This window comes from Squalius cephalus, assembly GCF_949319135.1.
Source record: "Squalius cephalus genome assembly, chromosome: 20".
NCBI classification, from domain to species: Eukaryota; Metazoa; Chordata; class Actinopteri; order Cypriniformes; family Leuciscidae; genus Squalius; species Squalius cephalus.
Window position 1 is genome coordinate 17,662,924 of NC_137141.1, and position 20,774 is coordinate 17,683,697.

The 20,774-nt window shown below is 38.7% G+C and overlaps 1 protein-coding gene across 1 annotated transcript; it reads left to right on the forward strand.

Moving 5' to 3' along the window:
- Positions 1–8,458: 8,458 nt before the first annotated feature.
- Positions 8,459–20,774, forward strand: LOC307148495 (solute carrier family 35 member D3). Its single transcript, XM_079854101.1, has 5 exons — positions 8,459–8,712; positions 9,069–9,199; positions 9,385–9,592; positions 14,066–14,363; positions 19,874–20,774. The coding sequence occupies exons 2-5, from the start codon at positions 9,168–9,170 to the stop codon at positions 20,260–20,262; spliced, it is 927 nt and encodes a 308-aa protein (XP_079710227.1). The 5' UTR covers positions 8,459–8,712; positions 9,069–9,167; the 3' UTR covers positions 20,263–20,774.

Genomic DNA, 20,774 nt, shown 5'->3' on the forward strand with positions numbered 1-20,774 from the left:
TTATAATAACCTTATGAGACATCCCGGGTTAAGACTTTGCTGGTTTAATTTCTGAATGCAAACTTTGCTTTCCAAATTAACACTTGCCTATAAACGAGGCGACCGTTTTTCACATAGTCTGAAGAATGTTTCTGTTTGTTTGTGAAACTGTAACACAGTAAACCCAACAGCAGGCATTTGTTATAAATACAGTTTATTGCACTCTGTGTACAGCTGATGTATATATTGAGCATTTCAAAGTTTTAATTAACATTTTCTGTATTATTTGAAATGCTCAATTACAAAAAAAAAATTATAATTTTTTTGCTCTAACACAATCTTTTGAGAGTTGCCTTAGTATTTCTTTTCTATTACTATTGTATTTAATACATTATTTGTAATGCTTTTCGTGCTTTTCGCTGCTTCTCAACACTAGCCAAACATAACTTGACTCATACTAAAAATTATTATGGAGTGCTCCTACGAGATTGATTCCAAACTTATTTCCTTGTCCCAGCCCTCAGTGTAAATCATTAAGGCACTGCACAACACTGCAGTCTGCCGCTGTGAATGTTTTCTTTGCAGTTATTATTTATTCCACTGATTTAAAGTTGACTTTATTGCCTTTTTCGGTTATACTAGAAGCTGAAAAACTTCTTATCTTTTCTTACAAACAAAACCTAAACTAGACACGAATACATTTTGTCACCTTTAGCCACCACGTCCTAAAAGAAAAAAATAGAAATCAAAGATAAAAAAAAGTAATAAAAAATGTTGGAATTAGCATTTAGGCCTATCGCTTTGTTCCTGTTTAAAGATTAAAATCACATTTAAAAAATCCTTTTCAGTTATTTTATTTTATTTATTTTTTTTCTCATCTGGATGTCTATCTTGCTAGTTTGGAGAAAATATGAAAAAAAATGCATTTGGATGATGACATTTTCGTGTTTCTTTGGCATATGATAGAACCTCTTTACTAATCCCTCTCGGGATGAAAATAGTTGGCTATCAAAATGATTAACACGTGCAAGCTCTATAATCCATGAACTTGATCAAGGTTGCAGATATGTTTTACTACAACCAAATGCCTTTCAACTTGCGTGTGCAAAATTCAAAATTGAATGAATGTGTAGCAATTTGTACAAATAGAGACATTTTTGTGAATACAAATGTTTTCTTTTGTATTAGTGTATCATAACGCGCATGCAACACAGAAGATGTGCATGTGTGGATCAGGTGACACGCGTGCATTCATTGATGAGTCAATCTCATTTGATTCATTTGGATTTTGAGACTTTCCTTTCGCGGTTTTTAAGCATTTCACAACCCACAAACAAACAACTACAAATTAATAGGCCTGGTGCTAATTAGTAATGTGTGCACAACTACCCATTTATTTGACAAAAGTCACTACATTTAAACTAATAAAATACAACTTGTGTGTGCAAAATCCAGAAATGCATGAATGTGCAGCATTTTGTACAAATAGAGACATGATACAAAACCTCGATTTTGTATTAATGTAGGTCAGAATATGTACATGCAACAAGTAAGATGTGCATTGTGGATCAGGTGACGCGCGTGCATTCATGACTCTTTCTGAGTCAATCCTATTTGATTCAACTGGATTTTGAGACTTTCATTTCGTCGGTTTAGCCTTGTATGATCCACACACAGCTGTGTGAGAAAACCTGCTACCACTAGATGGCAGTATAGTCTGCTAAAACAGCGTAATCAAGCGTTCTTTTCATAATACGCTTAATGTGGCTTAAAGGAATAGTTCACTTTAAAATGAAATTTCTGTCATCATATCCTCCCCCTCATGTTGTTTCAAACCTGTATGAATTTCTTTCTTCTGCTGAACACAAAGGAAGATATTTAGAAGAATGTCAGTAACCAGGCAGTTTCTGGGTCCCATTGACTTCCATAGTAGGAAAAAAATATACTATGGAAGTCAATGCACAAACACAAGAAAAAAAAAAAAACACAAGAAAAAACACAAGAAAATAAAGATGATCAGATGATCTATGTCAACTTGACAAAAAATACAGGCATTTTCTTCAAAATTAAACCGTTGTCTTAAAATTTCACTTGACGGGTATACCCCATTGAATATTTTAAAATGGGTTTCCTTAGCTTTAGGAGCCACTGGAAAGCTAATATACTGTGTTCGCAATTTTTTAACAAATGGTTTATCATAAGCTTGCAAAACACAGTTATTATACAGAAATGTCGGATATAATATAGAATTGAAACAAGAGCGAATACGTTTGTTGGGAAGCATTGCCCTGAGGTCATTACCATTGAAGAGAAGGGATGGGAGTTCACAAGATCCATCTGGCATGTTGACAGAAGCGTTTTGTACAAAATTTATAAAACTTTTTGGAATGGCATTTAAGACACGCTCAAATTGTTTGCATTCACATTGTAAATTATATTTAGTACAAAAGTCTCTAAAAGTTAACAATCTTCCATCTTCATCCATTAAATGAAGAACTGACCAAATACCCTTTTCAAGCCAATCAAGAACACATAGAGACTTGTATCTAGATACAATAAATCTGTTGTTCCATATAGGGATTATGTGGAGAAAAGTTGTGGTTATATAATAACTTCCATGCAGTATATAACAAAATCTGCTGGTGAAAGGAAGATAATTTGATTGGCAGTCTGGAAACAGTAAAATCACATCTAAGTAGAAAATCAATTCCACCCAATTTTCTAAATATACCTCTGGCAATGCAAAACCAGAAATTAGTTTCATTTGTTATAACATTTTTAAGCCATTTGACCTTCAACATACCATTTATACAATAGAAGTCAAAGGTTTGTAATCCACCATTTTCATAATCTTGTATAAGATTTGCCCTCTTTATATAGTGCACACGTTTTCTCCTTATATATTTGAAATTAATTTGATTAATGGTCTTAATAGCTCTATTAGAAATGGAGAGACAAGATGCAGGATAGATACACCTAGAGAGACTTTCCATTTTAGTTAAATAAATTCTTCCAAAGATAGACAAATCCCTTTGCATCCATGCATCAAGCCTGCCTTTGCATTCATTCCATCTATTCCAGACATTTTGCTTTTCCATCATGACCTCATCCTTAGAAATGTTTAAGGAATCAAGGGAGAATTCTGGCAAGCAATTGATGTGTATTCTGTATAATATTCTAGCTAATGCAATCAGCAGTTTCACACAGATTCATGAATCACCAGAGGACAAGTGATGATTAATATCAAAATTACAATACCCATGGTTTTGGATGGGAGTCATTCGGAACCGAAGCGCTCTCTCTCGCTCTCTCTCTCTATGGGCCAAAAGGTAAGAGAGAGAATACAACCATCCTGATACACACACTCAAACCAACAGCAGGCAAAATACACTCACTCCCTACAGCATTTCTTTGCTCTGATACACCCAAATCTACAGGTATGCAAGTAGAATTTTACAATTATGTGGTTGTCAAATCGTTCTCTGCATGTCATTGTGGGAAGAAAAAAAAAAAAAACTTTTGTTTTTCTTTCCGTTCTACTCTTTCTATTCTATATATTTTAATTCAGCAGACATTAGTCTTCAGTGTCACTTGATCTTTCAGAAATAATTCTAAAATGCTGATTTGGTGCTCAAGAGACTTTACTATCAATGTTGAAACAGTTTTTGTTGCTTAATATTTTAGTTGAAAACGATACACTCCCGTTTAAAAGTCTGGGATAAGTAAGATTTTTTTTTTAAAAATGCTGTTCTTCTATATGAATAAATTCTATATAAATCAAAGAATGCATCACTGGTTCCACAAAAACATTAAGCAGCGGAAATGGGTTTCAACATTGATAATAAGAATCATCATTAATATTTGAGCACCAATAATATTTGATATAGCACCAAATCGGCATTAGAATGAAGGATCATGTGACAAATTAAGCGTTACCAATGACTTACACTTAGATATTAAAATAGAAAACAATTCCTCAGTTCCTCTAATATTTCACAATATTAGTTGTATTTTGATCAAATAAATGCAGCCTCTTTCATACAGCTCAAATGTTGTACATTTTCTGTGATTTTTTTTTTTTTTTTAAAGAATATTTTAAATGACATGAGGGTTGTCACGATCCACCCTCGGGAAGAAGGGAAAGATCCAAGGGTGCAGTATGAAATGTTTAATAGGGAAATCCTTACTCACAAACAGTCCAGGCAGGGGTCAAAACCAAAGAAGCAGTCCAAAACATAAAACAAATACAAAACCGGCAACAAGGCAGAATACGGAAGTGGTGTGATAATAGACAAGGACTCCGTGACACATACTAAAACAGACAGGGTATATATATAGGGAACACAAGCTAAACAAGATAACAAGGGGGGCGTGGTAAACTGAAACACCTGTGAAGACTAATCAACATAACGGGGAACAACTGAACATGACAAGACACATGGCAGGATCACATGACAAGCAGGGAATAATATGACAGACACTAACAAGGAACAAGACACAAAACCCACACCGTGACATAACCTCCCCTCTACGGAGCGGCTACCAGACGCTACAAGATGTGACAGACCAAACAAAAATCCAGGCGGGAGGTGGAGTGGTGGAGGGAAGGGGGGCCAGGTCCATGGAGGGAAACGGGAACAGGGAGTGACAGTTCATCTGGCGGCCAGGGCGGAGCAGACAGTCCATCGGGCGGAGCAGACAGTCCATCGGGGCGGCCAGGGCGGAGCAGACAGTCCATCGGGCGGCCAGGGCGGAGACTTCCCCTCGGGCGGCCAGGGCGGAGACGACCCCTCGGGCGGCCAGGGCGGAGACGACCGGAACTGGCACTGGAACTGGCACCACCGGCTCAGGAACAGGCACCATCGATTCAGGCACTGGAACTGGCACCAACGGCTCAGGCACTGGAACCACCGGCTCAGGCACTGGAACTGGCACCACCGGCTCAGGAACAGGAACCCACACCACCGGCTCAGGAACCCACACCATCGGCTCAGGAACCCACACCACACCACCGGCTCAGGAACCCACACCACAGGCTCAGGAACCCACACCACACCACCGGCTCAGGAACAGACACCACACCACCGGCTCAGGAACAGACACCACACCACCGGCTCAGGAACTGGAACAGACACCACCGGCTCAGGAACTGGAACAGACACCACCGGCTCAGGAACTGGAACAGACTCCACCGGCTCAGGAACCCACACCACCGGCTCAGGAACCCACACCACCGGCTCAGGAACCCACACCACCGGCTCAGGAACCCACACCACCGGCTCAGGAACCCACACCACCGGCTCAGGAACCCACACCACCGGCTCAGGAACCCACACCACCGGCTCAGGAACCCACACCACCGGCTCAGGAACCCACACCACCGGCTCAGGAACCCACACCACACCACCGGCTCAGGAACAGACACCACACCACCGGCTCAGGAACTGGAACAGACTCCACCGGCTCAGGAACTGGAACAGACTCCACCGGCTCAGGAACCCACACCACCGGCTCAGGAACTGGAACAGACTCCACCGGCTCAGGAACCCACACCACCGGCTCAGGAACCCACACCACCGGCTCAGGAACAGACACCACACCACCGGCTCAGGAACAGACACCACACCACCGGCTCAGGAACAGACACCACACCACCGGCTCAGGAACAGACACCACACCACCGGCTCAGGAACCCACACCACCGGCTCAGGAACAGACACCGCCGGCTCAGGAACAGACACCACACCACCGGCTCAGGAACAGACACCACACCACCGGCTCAGGAACAGACACCACCGGCTCAGGAACCCACACCACCGGCTCAGGAACCCACACCACACCACCGGCTCAGGAACAGACACCACACCACCGGCTCAGGAACAGACACCACACCACCGGCTCAGGAACAGACACCACACCACCGGCTCAGGAACAGACACAGACACCGGCTCAGGAACAGATACCACCGGCTCGGCAGCGGCCATCTTGTCCGAAGACACAGGCTCGACAGACGTGACGTGAACAGGCTCGGCGGTGGCCATCTTGTCCGAAGACACAGGCTCGGCGACGGCCATCTTGTCCAAAGACACAGGCTCGACAGACGTGACATGAGTAATCTCTAGATCGGCAGACGTGGCGTGAACGGTCTCTGGATCGGCAGACGTGACGTGAACGGTCTTTGGATCGGTAGACGTGACGTGAACACTCCTGGGAATTTCTAGGATATTGAATAGCGTAGAAAAATAATCCAATAGTTTTTCAGCCGCTATGGCAACAGCGGGCTGCTCGGGCACGGCCTTCGGGACGACAGCGGGCTGTTCGGGGACAACCACCGGAACTTGGACCACCGGAACTGGGACCACCGGAACTGGGACCACAGGACTCGGGACCACCGGACTCGGGACCACCGGACTCGGGACCACTGGAACAAGGGAAGGGAAAGATCCAAGGGTGCAGTATGAAATGTTTAATAGGGAAATCCTTACTCACAAACAGTCCAGGCAGGGGTCAAAACCAAAGAAGCAGTCCAAAACATAAAACAAATACAAAACCGGCAACAAGGCAGAATACGGAAGTGGTGTGATAATAGACAAGGACTCCATGACACATACTAAAACAGACAGGGTATATATATAGGGAACACAAGCTAAACAAGATAACAAGGGGGGTGTGGTAAACTGAAACACCTGTGAAGACTAATCAACATAACGGGGAACAACTGAACATGACAAGACACATGGCAGGATCACATGACAAGCAGGGAATAATATGACAGACACTAACAAGGAACAAGACACAAAACCCACACCGTGACAAGGGTCAGTTAATGATGACTTAAGAGCAGGGCCATAGCTAGAGGATTCGGGCCCCCCGAAAAAATATTGATGTGGGCCCCCACCACCCTCCACCAATATCATATAGCCTACTGTACAATAGATGAGCATGGAGGCCCACATATAACAGAAGATGGTGATGTTGTTGTAAAACCTTTATTTTAAAAGTTGAATGTTTATATAAAAATTACAACTAATAAAAACTAATAAAAAGCAATAAATTGTTAAATAAATTTTTTTTTTAAATAAAAAAAAAAGCAAAATAATGTTTCCCCCCCCCCATCAGTCTGTTATAATCCACAAATCAAAAAGTAGACATTTAGAAATTGACAAGAATGTCAGTTATTAACCAAATTGCATGTTTTTGTGGTTTTTATTCAAATCTCAGGCATACAACTAATATAAATATTATAATTATTCATACAACATGGGCCTATATGGTAAAACTGCTGGATTTTGCTGGATCTATAATTGTCACCACATTTCACCCCTAGAGATGGCCCTGCTTAAGGGAATGTCCTTTCGTTCATCGACCCATCACTGGCATTCATCAGTACTATGACCTCACCATAGCGGTGTTCTTACTGATATTTGACCTGATTAATAAGTACTGGGTTGTCATGGTGATATTGCATTGACTCTCTGTTCTATTCTCATCATGGATATAATGTGCTTGTTTACCCTCAGTACATTTCTCCTTTTATTCTGTGGATCCAGCTGCTAGCCACAAAAAATACCTGATTGTGAGCACACATATTCAGACAGAAATGTTTGTTTTGTTATTAGTGATTTATCATGGACTTAATGGATGTTTTGTTTACCCTCTCTGTGTTATATGTCTACATTTTATTGGAGGAAGCCATATTAACTCTCAAGCATAACATGAAATGATCTGTATTTATTCCCATAGACTGTGAGTCACTCATGTTCAGTCACTCTCAGCTCCTTGCTCAAATATAAAGATAGGAGAGCATATTCAAAAGGTCTTGTCTGCTGAGATCCCTTTTTCGACCTTTATGAAATCAGAAAACATCCTTAGGAAGGGCCTTCGTATTCAAACGCTGTTTATGAAGTCAAGTCAAGAAACTGTCAGTGTGCTCACTGCTCAGTTACTTTACCTACTACCTTTACCTTTTCCTAATTTCTTGACTATTTGGCAACATTAATATTATTTACTAGTTACTTTCATGGCTAACATTCAAAATGACATAATATTTGTACATTGTGCAATTATGCTTTTACATTGTTTGCAGCCAGTAGCTAAAGTTTATGGGAAGCATTGTCAATGCATTACATAGAAAAGTTTGGCAAACAAATATTGTCTTGTATAACCACACGTTATCTGTCCAATAAAGAGAGGCAGTCGTCTTAAGTACATAGCAGCATGATCAAACTATGAGGTTCCAGAGAATTTCATATTTATATTCTCACTGCACAATGTATTTTACAAAGCAATAATGCATAACACGTCCAAATTGTTAGTCACCTGCTTGATTAATTATTTGTGCAAAGTGTAGCACACAACAACAACACTGCGTCAAGGTCAGGAGACTAGTGTTTACCCAACTTACCGATGCGAGGTGACGTTTCAATCATTAACACCGCCTGTCCTCTGCTTTGAGCCTATCGCAGGCTCGCATAGAGTCAGTTTATGCTCTCAATGCACTCAAACGAGAGGGGGCCAATCAAAGGAAAGAACTAAATCCAGGATAAAACACTGATCTTAACGGCGGAAAGAAAATCTATCATCGAGGGAAGTTAGTTAAACTTATTTGTATTTTTAACTCACAGAGTGACAACAGCTCATACACCCGTGCTCGTTTCGTGACAGAAACTAAACAAATCTCAATCAATCCGTGGTGGAAATATGTAATGGATTGACAAGGTCTCATGAAGCAATGTGAGTTGATAATCTTTTCTGTATAATATATTTTATTTATTTATTTTAAAATATATTTTAAATCTGCTTAGATAATTTATTTTGATTCTATTTGATATTTTGATTCTATTTGATTTGACTTTACATTTTTATTTTATTTCGATTTATTTGAATTAAGGGCTTTCATTTTAAATTAATTTGAATAAAAAAGTTAAGCGTTTTAAATGACATTTACAGGACAAAACATGACATATGGTTATGTTTTTTGTTTAAATTGCTTAAATGATTATTGGCTAAAATAATGGTCTGTGTCTTTATTATTTTTAGCTTTAATTGTTTTTTTTCATTATTTCTGATTACTTGTCTTTTGTGTACAGGTAATTTTATGTCCATCCTCCAACCCCTGATGCCTTAAAGGGGTCAAAATCCAAAACCGATTTCCACTCCACCGGTCCCGGGGTGGGTGGACCACTAGTATGGACCCATGGCAAAATCTGGTGTCCAGATGGTGAGATCAAATTTTTGATTGTGAATACTTGCTTGCAAATAATGGAGATCAAATCATCTTTATAATCAGTGCTTGTGAAATTATGCTATTACTTAATCAGTATCTTGAATGTGATATTCTTAGGTGCAAAAATGACAATAATATTAAGCCATATTTATTTTACTGTCTGTCCATTTGTGTTTTAGTTCGGCATGGTGGCAGATGCATACGCCGCATGCTCTCAGAGCTTGTGTGTATGAAGTGTGTAAACCCCTGGTGCCACTCCTGCTGTGCATCGCGGCCCTGGTGGCTGTGATTGTGTACGCTCTGGCGGATAATCTACACAGTTTTGTAAGCAGGATCTTCATTCCCCAGTATCACTATCCTTATGCGGTGCCACTTGCATTCATACAGGTATTGTGCTCATACAGCTACATCTTTATCAGTTCATCTTTATCAGTTCTACATCTGTTTTATGATCTGCATGCATATTTTAGAGTTGCCTTATGTAAGTAATGATCAGATGATTTTGCAGGCTTTCTAGTCATGCATTTGGGGTCAGTGCAGAAAGTTCTGGCCAGTTTTGAAGAACCTGAGTGAATTGAATGGAGTCAATTTTAAAGCTTAAAAGGAGACCAAAAAAATGTATTTACTCACAAAGATATTTTGCAGTATATGGGTCATTGACAAATAAGGGTTTTAAAAGTGTAAAAAAATAGAATGGAGATATAACTATATTTGAAACCATTTTTTAGTTTACCTAGGTGTTAACAATAAGATTTTGTGGTTTGTACAATCAATTAACACTGTTTTTTGTCATTTTTTACAAGATGGACAAAATTTGTCACCAAAAAAGTAATTTGGTTTAACCATGAATATATCTAAAATTATTAATTTGCAGATAATTATTCATGAAAAAAACTGATTTGACATTGATGTTGAGATAGTATATAGTGTGTACCACAGAAGAAATATTAAATAAAATTATCACTGATCTCATAAATGTAATCATTTATTGGACTACTCTAAACACTCCAACATATTCAAGTAAAACATTGCACAGGGAAAGGAGAAAAGGGGAAATGTAAAAAAAAAAGCCTTATCTGCTTTATATTTGTATTATTGTAGTTCCTTTAGTTATTAAAAACAATATTATTCGAATTTAAATATTTACTATATCGGTTTTACCAAATGACCAAGGCCGGTTATACCGAATGACCATGTCTGCTGCCCTTGACATCATGAATATTTAAGACAATAAACAGACACAAATAGCTTCAGAAGCACATTTTATTGTTAATATATATTAACAATATTGTTAATATAATAGCGGTGTTTCCCCTACCATTATATAAGGGCTATTTTAACGATCTGAAACGCAAGTATCAAACGTGAAACGCAAGTAACTTTGTGGGCGGGTCTTGGGCACTGTTGCTATTATACCGGCGGGATAAATGACCCTTGCGCCCGACTAATCTAAAATGGGTTGGTCTGAAGTAGCTTCATTATTCATAGGTGTGGTTGGGCGTAACGTGAAATAAACCAATCAGAGCGACATCTCACATTCCCTTTAAGAGCAGGCGCGCTTGTTCCATGGCGGATTGCTATTATAACGGCGGATTTGCCAGACGCACGCCAGGAGCGGTTCACAGCCGAGGAGACCGACATTCTCGTCAGGGCCGTAAAACACAGAGAAGTGACATTGGGGATGGAGAAACACACCCAAATTAGCTTCGGTTAAACAGGCGTATGATAATTTGGGTAAATGTGTAAGCTAGATTTATGCCTATTTTTTCACATCTTCATGGACACAACAATGATTTCCCTCGTGTGTTAATATCTTTCCTTGTAATAATGTATGATTTGCAAAAATTAATGATTTATCTGCTTCTGTGTAGATGAGACAATCAAAGTGTATGCGTGGTGCACACAATACATTGATTATGGCCAAGCATGCGCCCTTAAAATAGCATATGAATAACATGCGCAACACGCCTGACTGACACTAACTGACTTTAGACTAGGTTTTTCCTGGTCAGTGGCGGAATTGTTTTCTAAACCTGCAAAATAGCACCAGGGAACGTTTGTGCCGGAACACGCCTCCTCTTTTCCCTGAACCGCCCCTGGGAGCGCAAGTTCATTTCCAAATTTACCAGCGTGCGTCTTTGGAGGGAAAATTTTGCTGTGCGCGGGTGCAAAATAGGAATTATACATGCATCGGTGTACAAAGTCAATTGCGCTGGGTGCAAGATAGGGCCCTAAAACATTAAAGCATTTAATTGGTCTTGGAACAAGTGTTTAAATTGTTAAACAATGAGCTGCTATGCTATAAATTCATGAAAAATTTTTGGATTTGAAGATATCCCTCTCTGTTTGGGTTGCTAGGGTGCTCTTAATGGTTGCTATGGTGTGGCTTAATGGCTTCATGATGATCTTGAAAGACTGATTGATTGCCTGAGTAAAATGAGCCCACCCACTTGTCTCTATGACACTGTGCTGCAAAATCATGTTCAATACAAAATCCCTATGCAATTTACTATAGTAGGATAAACATCCAGGTTTTTTGGGCATTCCCTTCACCATAGTATGTCTATGGGGTACTTTCAGGCACCTATATTATTGAATATAATAATATAAATAATAAAAACAAATGATACCTTTCCCTTCTTTTGGCGAGCATCTGTTCTTTTTTAACAGGATCAGCATTGATCCTTGCCCAGAAGTGATATAATTATAAAAAAAAGGTCAAAATTCAGTCAAAATTATATTTTAAATTTTATAATAATATACTCTGCACATTTTCTATTAATAAAATGTTGTATTTATTTATTCCAGATATGTACAAATATGACCAACATACATTGCTGTCATTCGATACAACCAGTAAGTCATTCGTTATAACCAAAATTTCGGTTTAACCGAATGACTCTTTTGGTTATAACGAATGACAAAATCTTCATTCAATGCTAACAGGCTGATATCTAGCTGCCTAGCTGGTTAGTTAGCTAGCTAGCTACCAAAAGAACAATCAAACATTTTATATTTAGTAAAAGTTTTTAAAATATTACAACATTATCCATGTTTTATAGCAGTTGTACCGAATGACCTGATATTTGGGGACATACGTATGAGCAAGTGAAAACATGAATTTTTCTAATAGTTAAGAGAGAGATAATTACTTTGCTTCACAACCATGCGGTCCTTTGCAGGTGTCTGAATGATCACATCCTGTCACATCCTGTCACATAATATTGACCACATGACTTGATCCAAAATGGAGCCCTTTATATTGGTTACTCTGAATGACATCAATGAAAATCATTTTTCCGGACATTCTTTCTCATAACAAAGCAATGACTTCTACACATAATTGTAATACCATTTTGCACTATGTTGATATATAATGTTATAAAATCATGCCAGAATAAAAAATATATAAATTTATTAAATTTTAAGATGCTTTAATCACAAATGAAATTGCTGTATTGGCCTTCGGACGGTTAAACCGAATGACCTTTTGACACTTCAAAATCTTTAAAATACCTTTATATGTAGTAAAATATAATTAAAACCTTTTGGATTCAGTAAAAGAGATCAAGTTGTACTACCTTACATACTTTGGATGTTATATATTTGTTTTTTTATTATTATTAAGGCCTTTGGACAAAAAAATGACCCGTCACGTCATTGACCCATATGTCTAAGCTGCTGTTTTTTTACACAATTAATATTAACGGGGACAAGGATTAAACAAGGATTATGTTAAATGGACCATCACTATTTAAAGTCATGAGAAATGGGCATATATACTGTATCATCATCAATGTTATGAATATATCTGAATGTGCGTATTGATTATCTGTAGGGTGTAAAGCACAAGACTGGGCAGCTCTCGGATGAATCATTACGTGTGCTACATGTGATCGCTGGACTCGTGCTATAAACTCCTTTTTAGGAGTCCTTTTAGTGTTTGTTTATTTGCATTTATGGCTGGCTCTAAATTTAGGGTGCAGATAAGATTTGACAAATCGACAGAAAATGTATATTTACAGTGGGTTCAGAGTCTGAGACTACTGGTAAAAATGCGTGCTTTTCGCAGTTTTATAATGTAGTACTCTTTTTGTTACAAATTAAATCAGTATCACATTGAGTAAAACAATTTGAGTAAAACATTGAATTTAAAAAATGTATATGAAAACCAGAATGTCTTTGCATTTGGAAAGACATCTCTTTTGCATGCACTCCACGGCTGTGTGCAAATTCACACTCTCTAGACAGTAAGTGCTTCTTTTGAATAAGTAATTACTTTACGACTGTGGAAAAGGTACATTCTATATAGATTGAATATGTAATTTGAATGTAATCCGAGTCACATGATCAATGTCACAAATTATTTGATTAGTGACCTAGAAACAGAGCAGAATTCAAAATAGTTCGTATTAAATTCATGTTTTTTTTTAAAAAAACCTTGTTTATTTCTGGGATTTGCTATGTAATCTCTGACTTTTGGACCCCACTGTACTGTAGGAAAGTGTAGATTTGTGTGCTGTGACTGGTTAAAGTTCTTATAAATTCACCATTTGTAGACTTGTGGTGTGTAAAATGACCTAAACTTTTTTAAACTACACCAATACAATATTCAGTGTATTAAATGTGGTCATAAAACGGCATGTATAATGATTTATAAAATGTTCTTTAAAATAGTTTGATACAGCAGCTGTTACTGCTTTTCATGTAACATTAGCATCCATTATGTTTATCATTTCCTCTAAAATTGGCTTTAGTGTTTTTATACACAATGAAAAGTTTGCAGTATGACTCTCCTGACATTTATGTGTCGTTTTAGGTGCATTGAACTTCCTCTTACTCCTGCTTTGTTCCCTCCAGGTACTTCTGAATCTCATGGCACTGCTAGCTTTGCATGGTGTGGGTCTGATCCACTTGAAACCTTTTTCACTGAGGCTAGCCGAGCGTTTGTTTGTGCCGGCAGTTTGCGGGAGCGTCCAGTGTGTTCTGGCCGTATGGGCTGAAGGCTGTTCCCACTCTGGCCTGTACCCTCTAATCGCTCGCTTCCTCCCAATGGTCAGTGTGAGCTTGGGTCACCTGTTTGCACTGAATATGCCAGGCTCCATCCATGTCTCCTGCCTTCTGACAGTTCTCACCTTCGCCTCCGTCAGCGTGACAGGTATGATGGCTTCAAATATGGGACGTTTCACTGGGACACATTTCTCAATATTTTTTTTCCCCCCAAAACTCTTCACACAGCTCTCCTACCCAACTTTCAGCTTGGCACAGCAGTGAATTTCAAATCCAAAATGCAATATATGTTACATGGTCCATGTTTACATTACAGTACAAAATTATTCCTAAGTTGTCTTTTGTATAATGGAAAGACTAAAGACTCGTTCAGCTCAAGAATGATAACTATGAAGATACAGTGGAAACTATATTAGCATCCACACCAACACAAGATAACATTCTGTTTATTATAAGCACGCGCTGCAAATATGTCATCTGCCACTTTAAATGCTCAAGCTCTTTAAAGTCTGTTGGATTCTGATTGGCTGTCAATGTTTTTTTGATTCATCAGAAAAAAAAAATCATTGTGAAAGTGATTCCAACAATATCTTTCTCTGTGCCGTTATCGTTATAGTTATGGTGTGGACTCTGCTATTCTTTTACATTTGGAATGATTTTTAAAACAATATCTTTATTGTTATAGCTATCGTCGTTGGTGTGAACGGGCCTTGACATCTTAACATCAAATTGTTTTGATGGTTTCATTTTTTAGATTTGGAAAATATTTGAATATGGTGTTACTGTAGAAATGTAAAAATTTGATATCTTATTCAGTTTTGAAAATTGTTCTGTAGGTACATAGAGTTTTGATGGTGGTTGTGTCTGAGTGAGAAAATAATTCATTCATGTCATTTGAAAGATGTAGTCATTGAATGTATTTTGTGTCAAATCAATGATACAGTCATGGCCAAAACAAAGTTTGCTGCTTCGGTTGTTGTGGTGCAGATTCACATAGTTCTTAGATTATTGTGCAGAGTGATCAGATCCATGCAAGAGTGATAATGAAGTGGCATGGAGATCATTACATTGAAATTTTGGATTTGTGGCCAGGCAACTCCCTGGATTTTAATCCTATAGACTAGAGAACCTGTAGTCAATCCTTAATCCTTGATTAACTCTAAGCACTAATAAGGTGAGAATGGATCGCTATCAGTCAGGATTTGGCCCAGAAGATGATATCCAGGATGCTGGAGTGAATTGCAGAGGTTATGAAGAAGAAGGGGCAACACTGTAGATATTGACTCAGCATACATTGAATGTTTTTGCCAATAAAAGCCTTTAAGCATTTCATAAGTTTTATTGTTTTCCGGTATACCATTAGTCTGGCTAACGTCAGACCTCTTCTCATTGTGACGTGGTCTGGGAACCACGTGTTCATTTTCTCGTATTTGAGGCGTGGTTTACGAATGCCCAGAGCCGTTTATTGGGCGCTACGAATGTCTATCAAATGCGCCTGTATGTAGCTCATAGCCAATCATTTCAATTATGCCAGATGACGTAGTAGAGCGACAGAAATTCGACGAGGAAGACGACGAAATAAACTTGCGTTCTAAACTACTCAGAACATTATAAGGCTGCATCGAAAGGTAACTTCGCGTCTGATGCCATGTTGGATCCATAGATATAAACAAACTGCTTCGGTGTGTCGCATAGACGTCGTCATCGTCTTGCTGCTCCCTCCCCGTTCTGTGATTGGTTCCCTTTTTGAGGGGAAAATCTGGTCCATGGTGTCCAGGCTGCCTAGCAGCATGAATAAAATCACGCTGCGTGCAAGGCAGTGTGGGGAAACCCAGGCTAGTATACCATAGAAACATAAGACAAAAAAAAAAAATCTACAAACACTGAAGTAGCAAACTTTGCGAAATTTTGTCATGGCCATGACTGTAAATTATCCGCAGTTTAGCCCACATAGATTGCTGTTGAATTGCTTCTAAACATTAGATCACTCACACCTAAGGCAGTTATTGTAAATGAAATAGTCACAGATAATAGCTTTGATGTACTTTGCCTTACTGAAACCTGGCTTAAACCAAATGATTATTTCAGTCTAAATGAGTCTACTCCATCAGGATACTGTTATAAGCATGAGCCCCGTCTGTTTGGTCGTGGCGGCGAATATCTATAGAGATATTCTCAATGTTACTCAGAAAACGGGCTATAAGTTTATTTCGTTTGAAGTACTTGTACTAAATGTTATGCTCTTAGATGTTCGAAAAACATCCCTATTATCTCTAGCCTTGGCTACCGTATATAGACCGCCTGGGCCTTACGCTGATTTCCTAAAAGAGTTTGCAGATTTTCTCTCAGACCTATTAGTTAATGTCGATAAAGCATTAATCATTGGAGACTTTAATATCCACGTAGATAATTCAAATGATGCGTTAGGGGCTGCGTTTACAGCTCCCTTGGGGTCAAGCAAAACGTTACCGGACCAACTCATCGTTTTAATCATACACTCGATTTAATTATATCACATGGAACCGATCCAACCGATATAGATATCATTCCACAAAGTGACGATGTCACTGACCATTACATGGTAACTTGCATATTACGTACTCCTGTAATATATCATGCTGCGCCGCGTTATCGATTAGGCAGAACAATCCTTCCATCCACCATAGATAATTTTTTAAATTGCTTATCTGATCTGTCTCAGCTGCTCAGTGAACCCAAACAAACAGATGAACTTGAGGAATTAACTAGCACTATGAGCACCATTCTCTCTGGAACATTGGATATTGTTGCACCCATTAGATTAAAAAAGGTCAGAGAGAAAAGTAAAGCACCATGGTACAACAATACTACACATGTTCTAAAGAGAGAAACCCGTAATTTAGAGCGTAAATGGAGAAAAACTAACTTAGAGGTCTTTAGAATCGCATGGAAAGACAGTATGTCACGTTATAAAAAGGCCCTAAAAGCGGCCAGGGCTGAGCATCTCCGCAAACTAATAGAAAACAACCAAAACAATCCTAGGTTCTTATTTAACACCGTGGCTAGACTAACAAATAAACAGATGTCTCCTGAACAAAATATTCCGTTACAGTTTAGTAGTAATGATTTCATGAAGTTCTTCACTGAGAAAATAGAAAACATCAGAACCACAATTGTAAACGTTCAATCCTCAATCGCGCCTTATAATTCAGCCTCAATTATCACCCCGCAAGAACAATTACAGTGCTTTACAACTATAGAACAAAAAGAGTTAAATAAACTTATCACTTCATCTAAAACAACAACATGTTTATTAGATCCTATACCAACTAAACTACTGAAACAAGTGTTACCTGTAGTGGAAGAGCCTCTTCTCAATATTATTAACTCGTCTTTATCTTTAGGTCATGTTCCAAGAACATTTAAACTGGCAGTTATAAAACCTCTCATTAAGAAACCACAATTAGATCCACATAATCTAGCAAATTATAGACCCATTTCAAATCTAGCCTACCTTTTATGTCTAAAACACTAGAAAAAGTTGTGTCCGCCCAACTGGGCTCTTTCTTGCATGAAAATGACATCTATGAAAAGTTTCAGTCAGGATTCAGGCCGCATCATAGCACTGAAACTGCGCTCGTTAAAATCACAAATTATTTACTTTTAGCTTCTGACCAAGGCTGTATCTCAATATTAGTTTTACTTGATCTTAGTGCTGCGTTCGATACTATAGATCACACAATACTCTTAGATCGACTACAAAATTATACTGGTGTTCAAAGACAATCATATTTCATATGTTACAAGAACAGCCTTTTTCCACCTTAGAAACATTGCTAAGCTACGTAACATGCTATCAGTTTCTGATGCAGAAAAGTTAGTTTATGCATTCATGACCTCGAGACTAGATTACTGTAATGCTTTATTAGCTGGTTGTCCTGCAACCTCAATAAACAAGCTACAGTTAGTCCAAAATGCAGCCGCTAGAGTTCTAACTAGATCAAGAAAATATGATCATATAACACCAATTTTATCATCACTACATTGGTTACCTATAAAGTTCCGTATTAATTACAAGGTATTGCTACTGACTTATAAAGCCCTAAACGGCTTAGCTCCAGTCTATTTAACCGATCTTCTATCGCCCTATAATCCATTGCGCTCTTTAAAGGTCCCGTTCTTCGTGATCCCATGTTTCAAACTTTAGTTAGTGTGTAATGTTGCTGTTAGAGCATAAACAATATCTGTAAAATTATAAAGCTCAAAGTTCAATGCCAAGCGAGATATTTTATTTAACAGAAGTCGACTACAGTGAACGGCTCGTTTGGACTACACCCCTCTACTTCCTTCTTTATTGATGTCACTAGAACCGTTTTTTGACTAACCTCCGCCCACAGGAATGCTCCCTCAACTCTACTGGCTACTTGCGCACTTCTTATAACTTAGCCTACTGTGTTTACTCAGCTCTTACGGTGATTTTCTGAAGTAAAACTGACGCTTCATCTTTTGTGTGATGTACAATAAACTTTATTAAACTCATCAGTACATGTTTGATCATCATTCGGACCTGGTCCGAAACAGCAGACTTGTAGGCTATTAATAAATAATGGATACATACAAGCAGATGACAAATACGTTATAATAACCGTAATTAAACTACTAAACTATACCTGTTTCATCTCTATACAGCACTCTGACTCTGTAGGCATTATTGTCCGACTCGAAATGAACACCGTTACTGAGAGTTTCTGATATTATCATCATTCCGTGAGATGAATTTGTCCTGAGAGACTGAGCGCGATCTCATGAAGCTCCGCCCCCTGTGTCGTCCAGCAGCAGCTCATTTGCATTTAAAGGGCACACACTAAAACAGCGCGTTTTTCTGAGCCCCAAAAAATGACAATTTAAACATGCTGTAAAAAATGATCTGTTGGGTATTTTGAGCTGAAACTTCACATACACACTCTGGGGACATCAGAGACTTATTTTACATCTTGTGAAAAGGGGCATAATACGGGACCTTTAAGATCACTAAATTCGAGGCTTTTGGTCATACCTAGGATATCCAGATCCACCAAAGGAGGGAGAGCATTTTCACATTTAGCTCCAAAACTCTGGAATAGTCTTCCTGATACTGTTCGTTGCTCAGACTCGCTCTCCCAGTTTAAAACTAGATTAAAGATGCATCTTTTCAGCCAGGCATTCATATAATACTTTTAATCTTACAGTTAAATCCGACCTCTAGTTCATAAACGCCAGAGGAGAACTGGCCCCCGACTGAGCCTGGGTTCTCCCAAGATTTTTTTTTTCTCCATTAGGTCACCTGATGGAGTTTTTCGGTTCCTTGCCAATGTTGCCTTTGGCTTGCTCAGTTGGGGATATTTGGGGATATTTAATTTAATTAATCAATCAATGATACTATTGATCAGCATTACCAAACGTGGACGTTCCACTAGAAACAAACATTGATGTATTGTTTTAATTTAATACTGTGAAGCTGCTTTGATACAACCTATGTTGTGAAAAGCGCTATATAAATAAACTTGACTTGACTTGACTTGACATAGATTGCTGTTGTTGCTCACTGTGTGAAGAGTTTTGATGCCACAATTGAGAAATGGGTCCTTGTGATTGTTAAAAACAGTAATTCCATTTTTAATCGCATTTTTCTCTTTCCAGCCTGTGAAGGACTGCATGTGATGGAGCCGCTGGAGTACGTCTACTCTCCTCTCAGCCTGGTCCTCCACAGCCTGTCTCTTGCCTGGCTGGCTAAAGTCTCCCAAACGGAGCAAAGCCATGCCTCAACCTTTGACCTTTACTACACTCTGACAGTGTCACGTACCCTCGTATTAGGGTTCCTGTGTGTTTTGCACCCTGACGGCCCAAAGGCACTGATTCATGGCAACTGGCACAGTCTGCTTTTTCTGGGATACATGCTCGGGATGTTGCTGCTGGGTATGGTGCAGCTTTTTTTTGTGGATGTAACAGCGCTGTATTTATCTGCTCTCCCAGCAGCCGTGCTGCATGCGACCAGAGGGCTCGTACTGCCCTTGTTCAGTTTGCTATAGGACATACGGACCAATCAGAGTGTAAATCATTCTGAGGAGCAAAAGTCTATGTAGAATAACCAATCAAATACCTGATCAATCAAATACATGATTGATGATAACAGTATTAAAACTTAATTTATAGGCGTGACGACCTTGTGTAAAGATAACTCTAATTAATTATTTCATATGGTTACACTACCAGCAAGCACTGACGTGCGACTTCTTTCTTTGCTTGCACTGAAACTACGACTTAGGTGTTTTCATGAAGGAGCTAATAAGTTCTGGAATTCAATTGTAAATACAAAATACAGGTTTCTTAGACATCTCAAACCAGCTTTTTTTTTGTACAGACTATATTATTCTGAGTTAGAATTACCCATTATTTTCTATTTGTCAGCTGGAAGTTCTGAGAATGAAAATAAAAAATTATATTTTGCATAAAGAAAAAAGCCCTTTTAGGACCTTTAGGGGTTATTGCGTTGTAATGTAATTTGCATGATAGTTTCACCACAATTCCTCCATTTCATAGT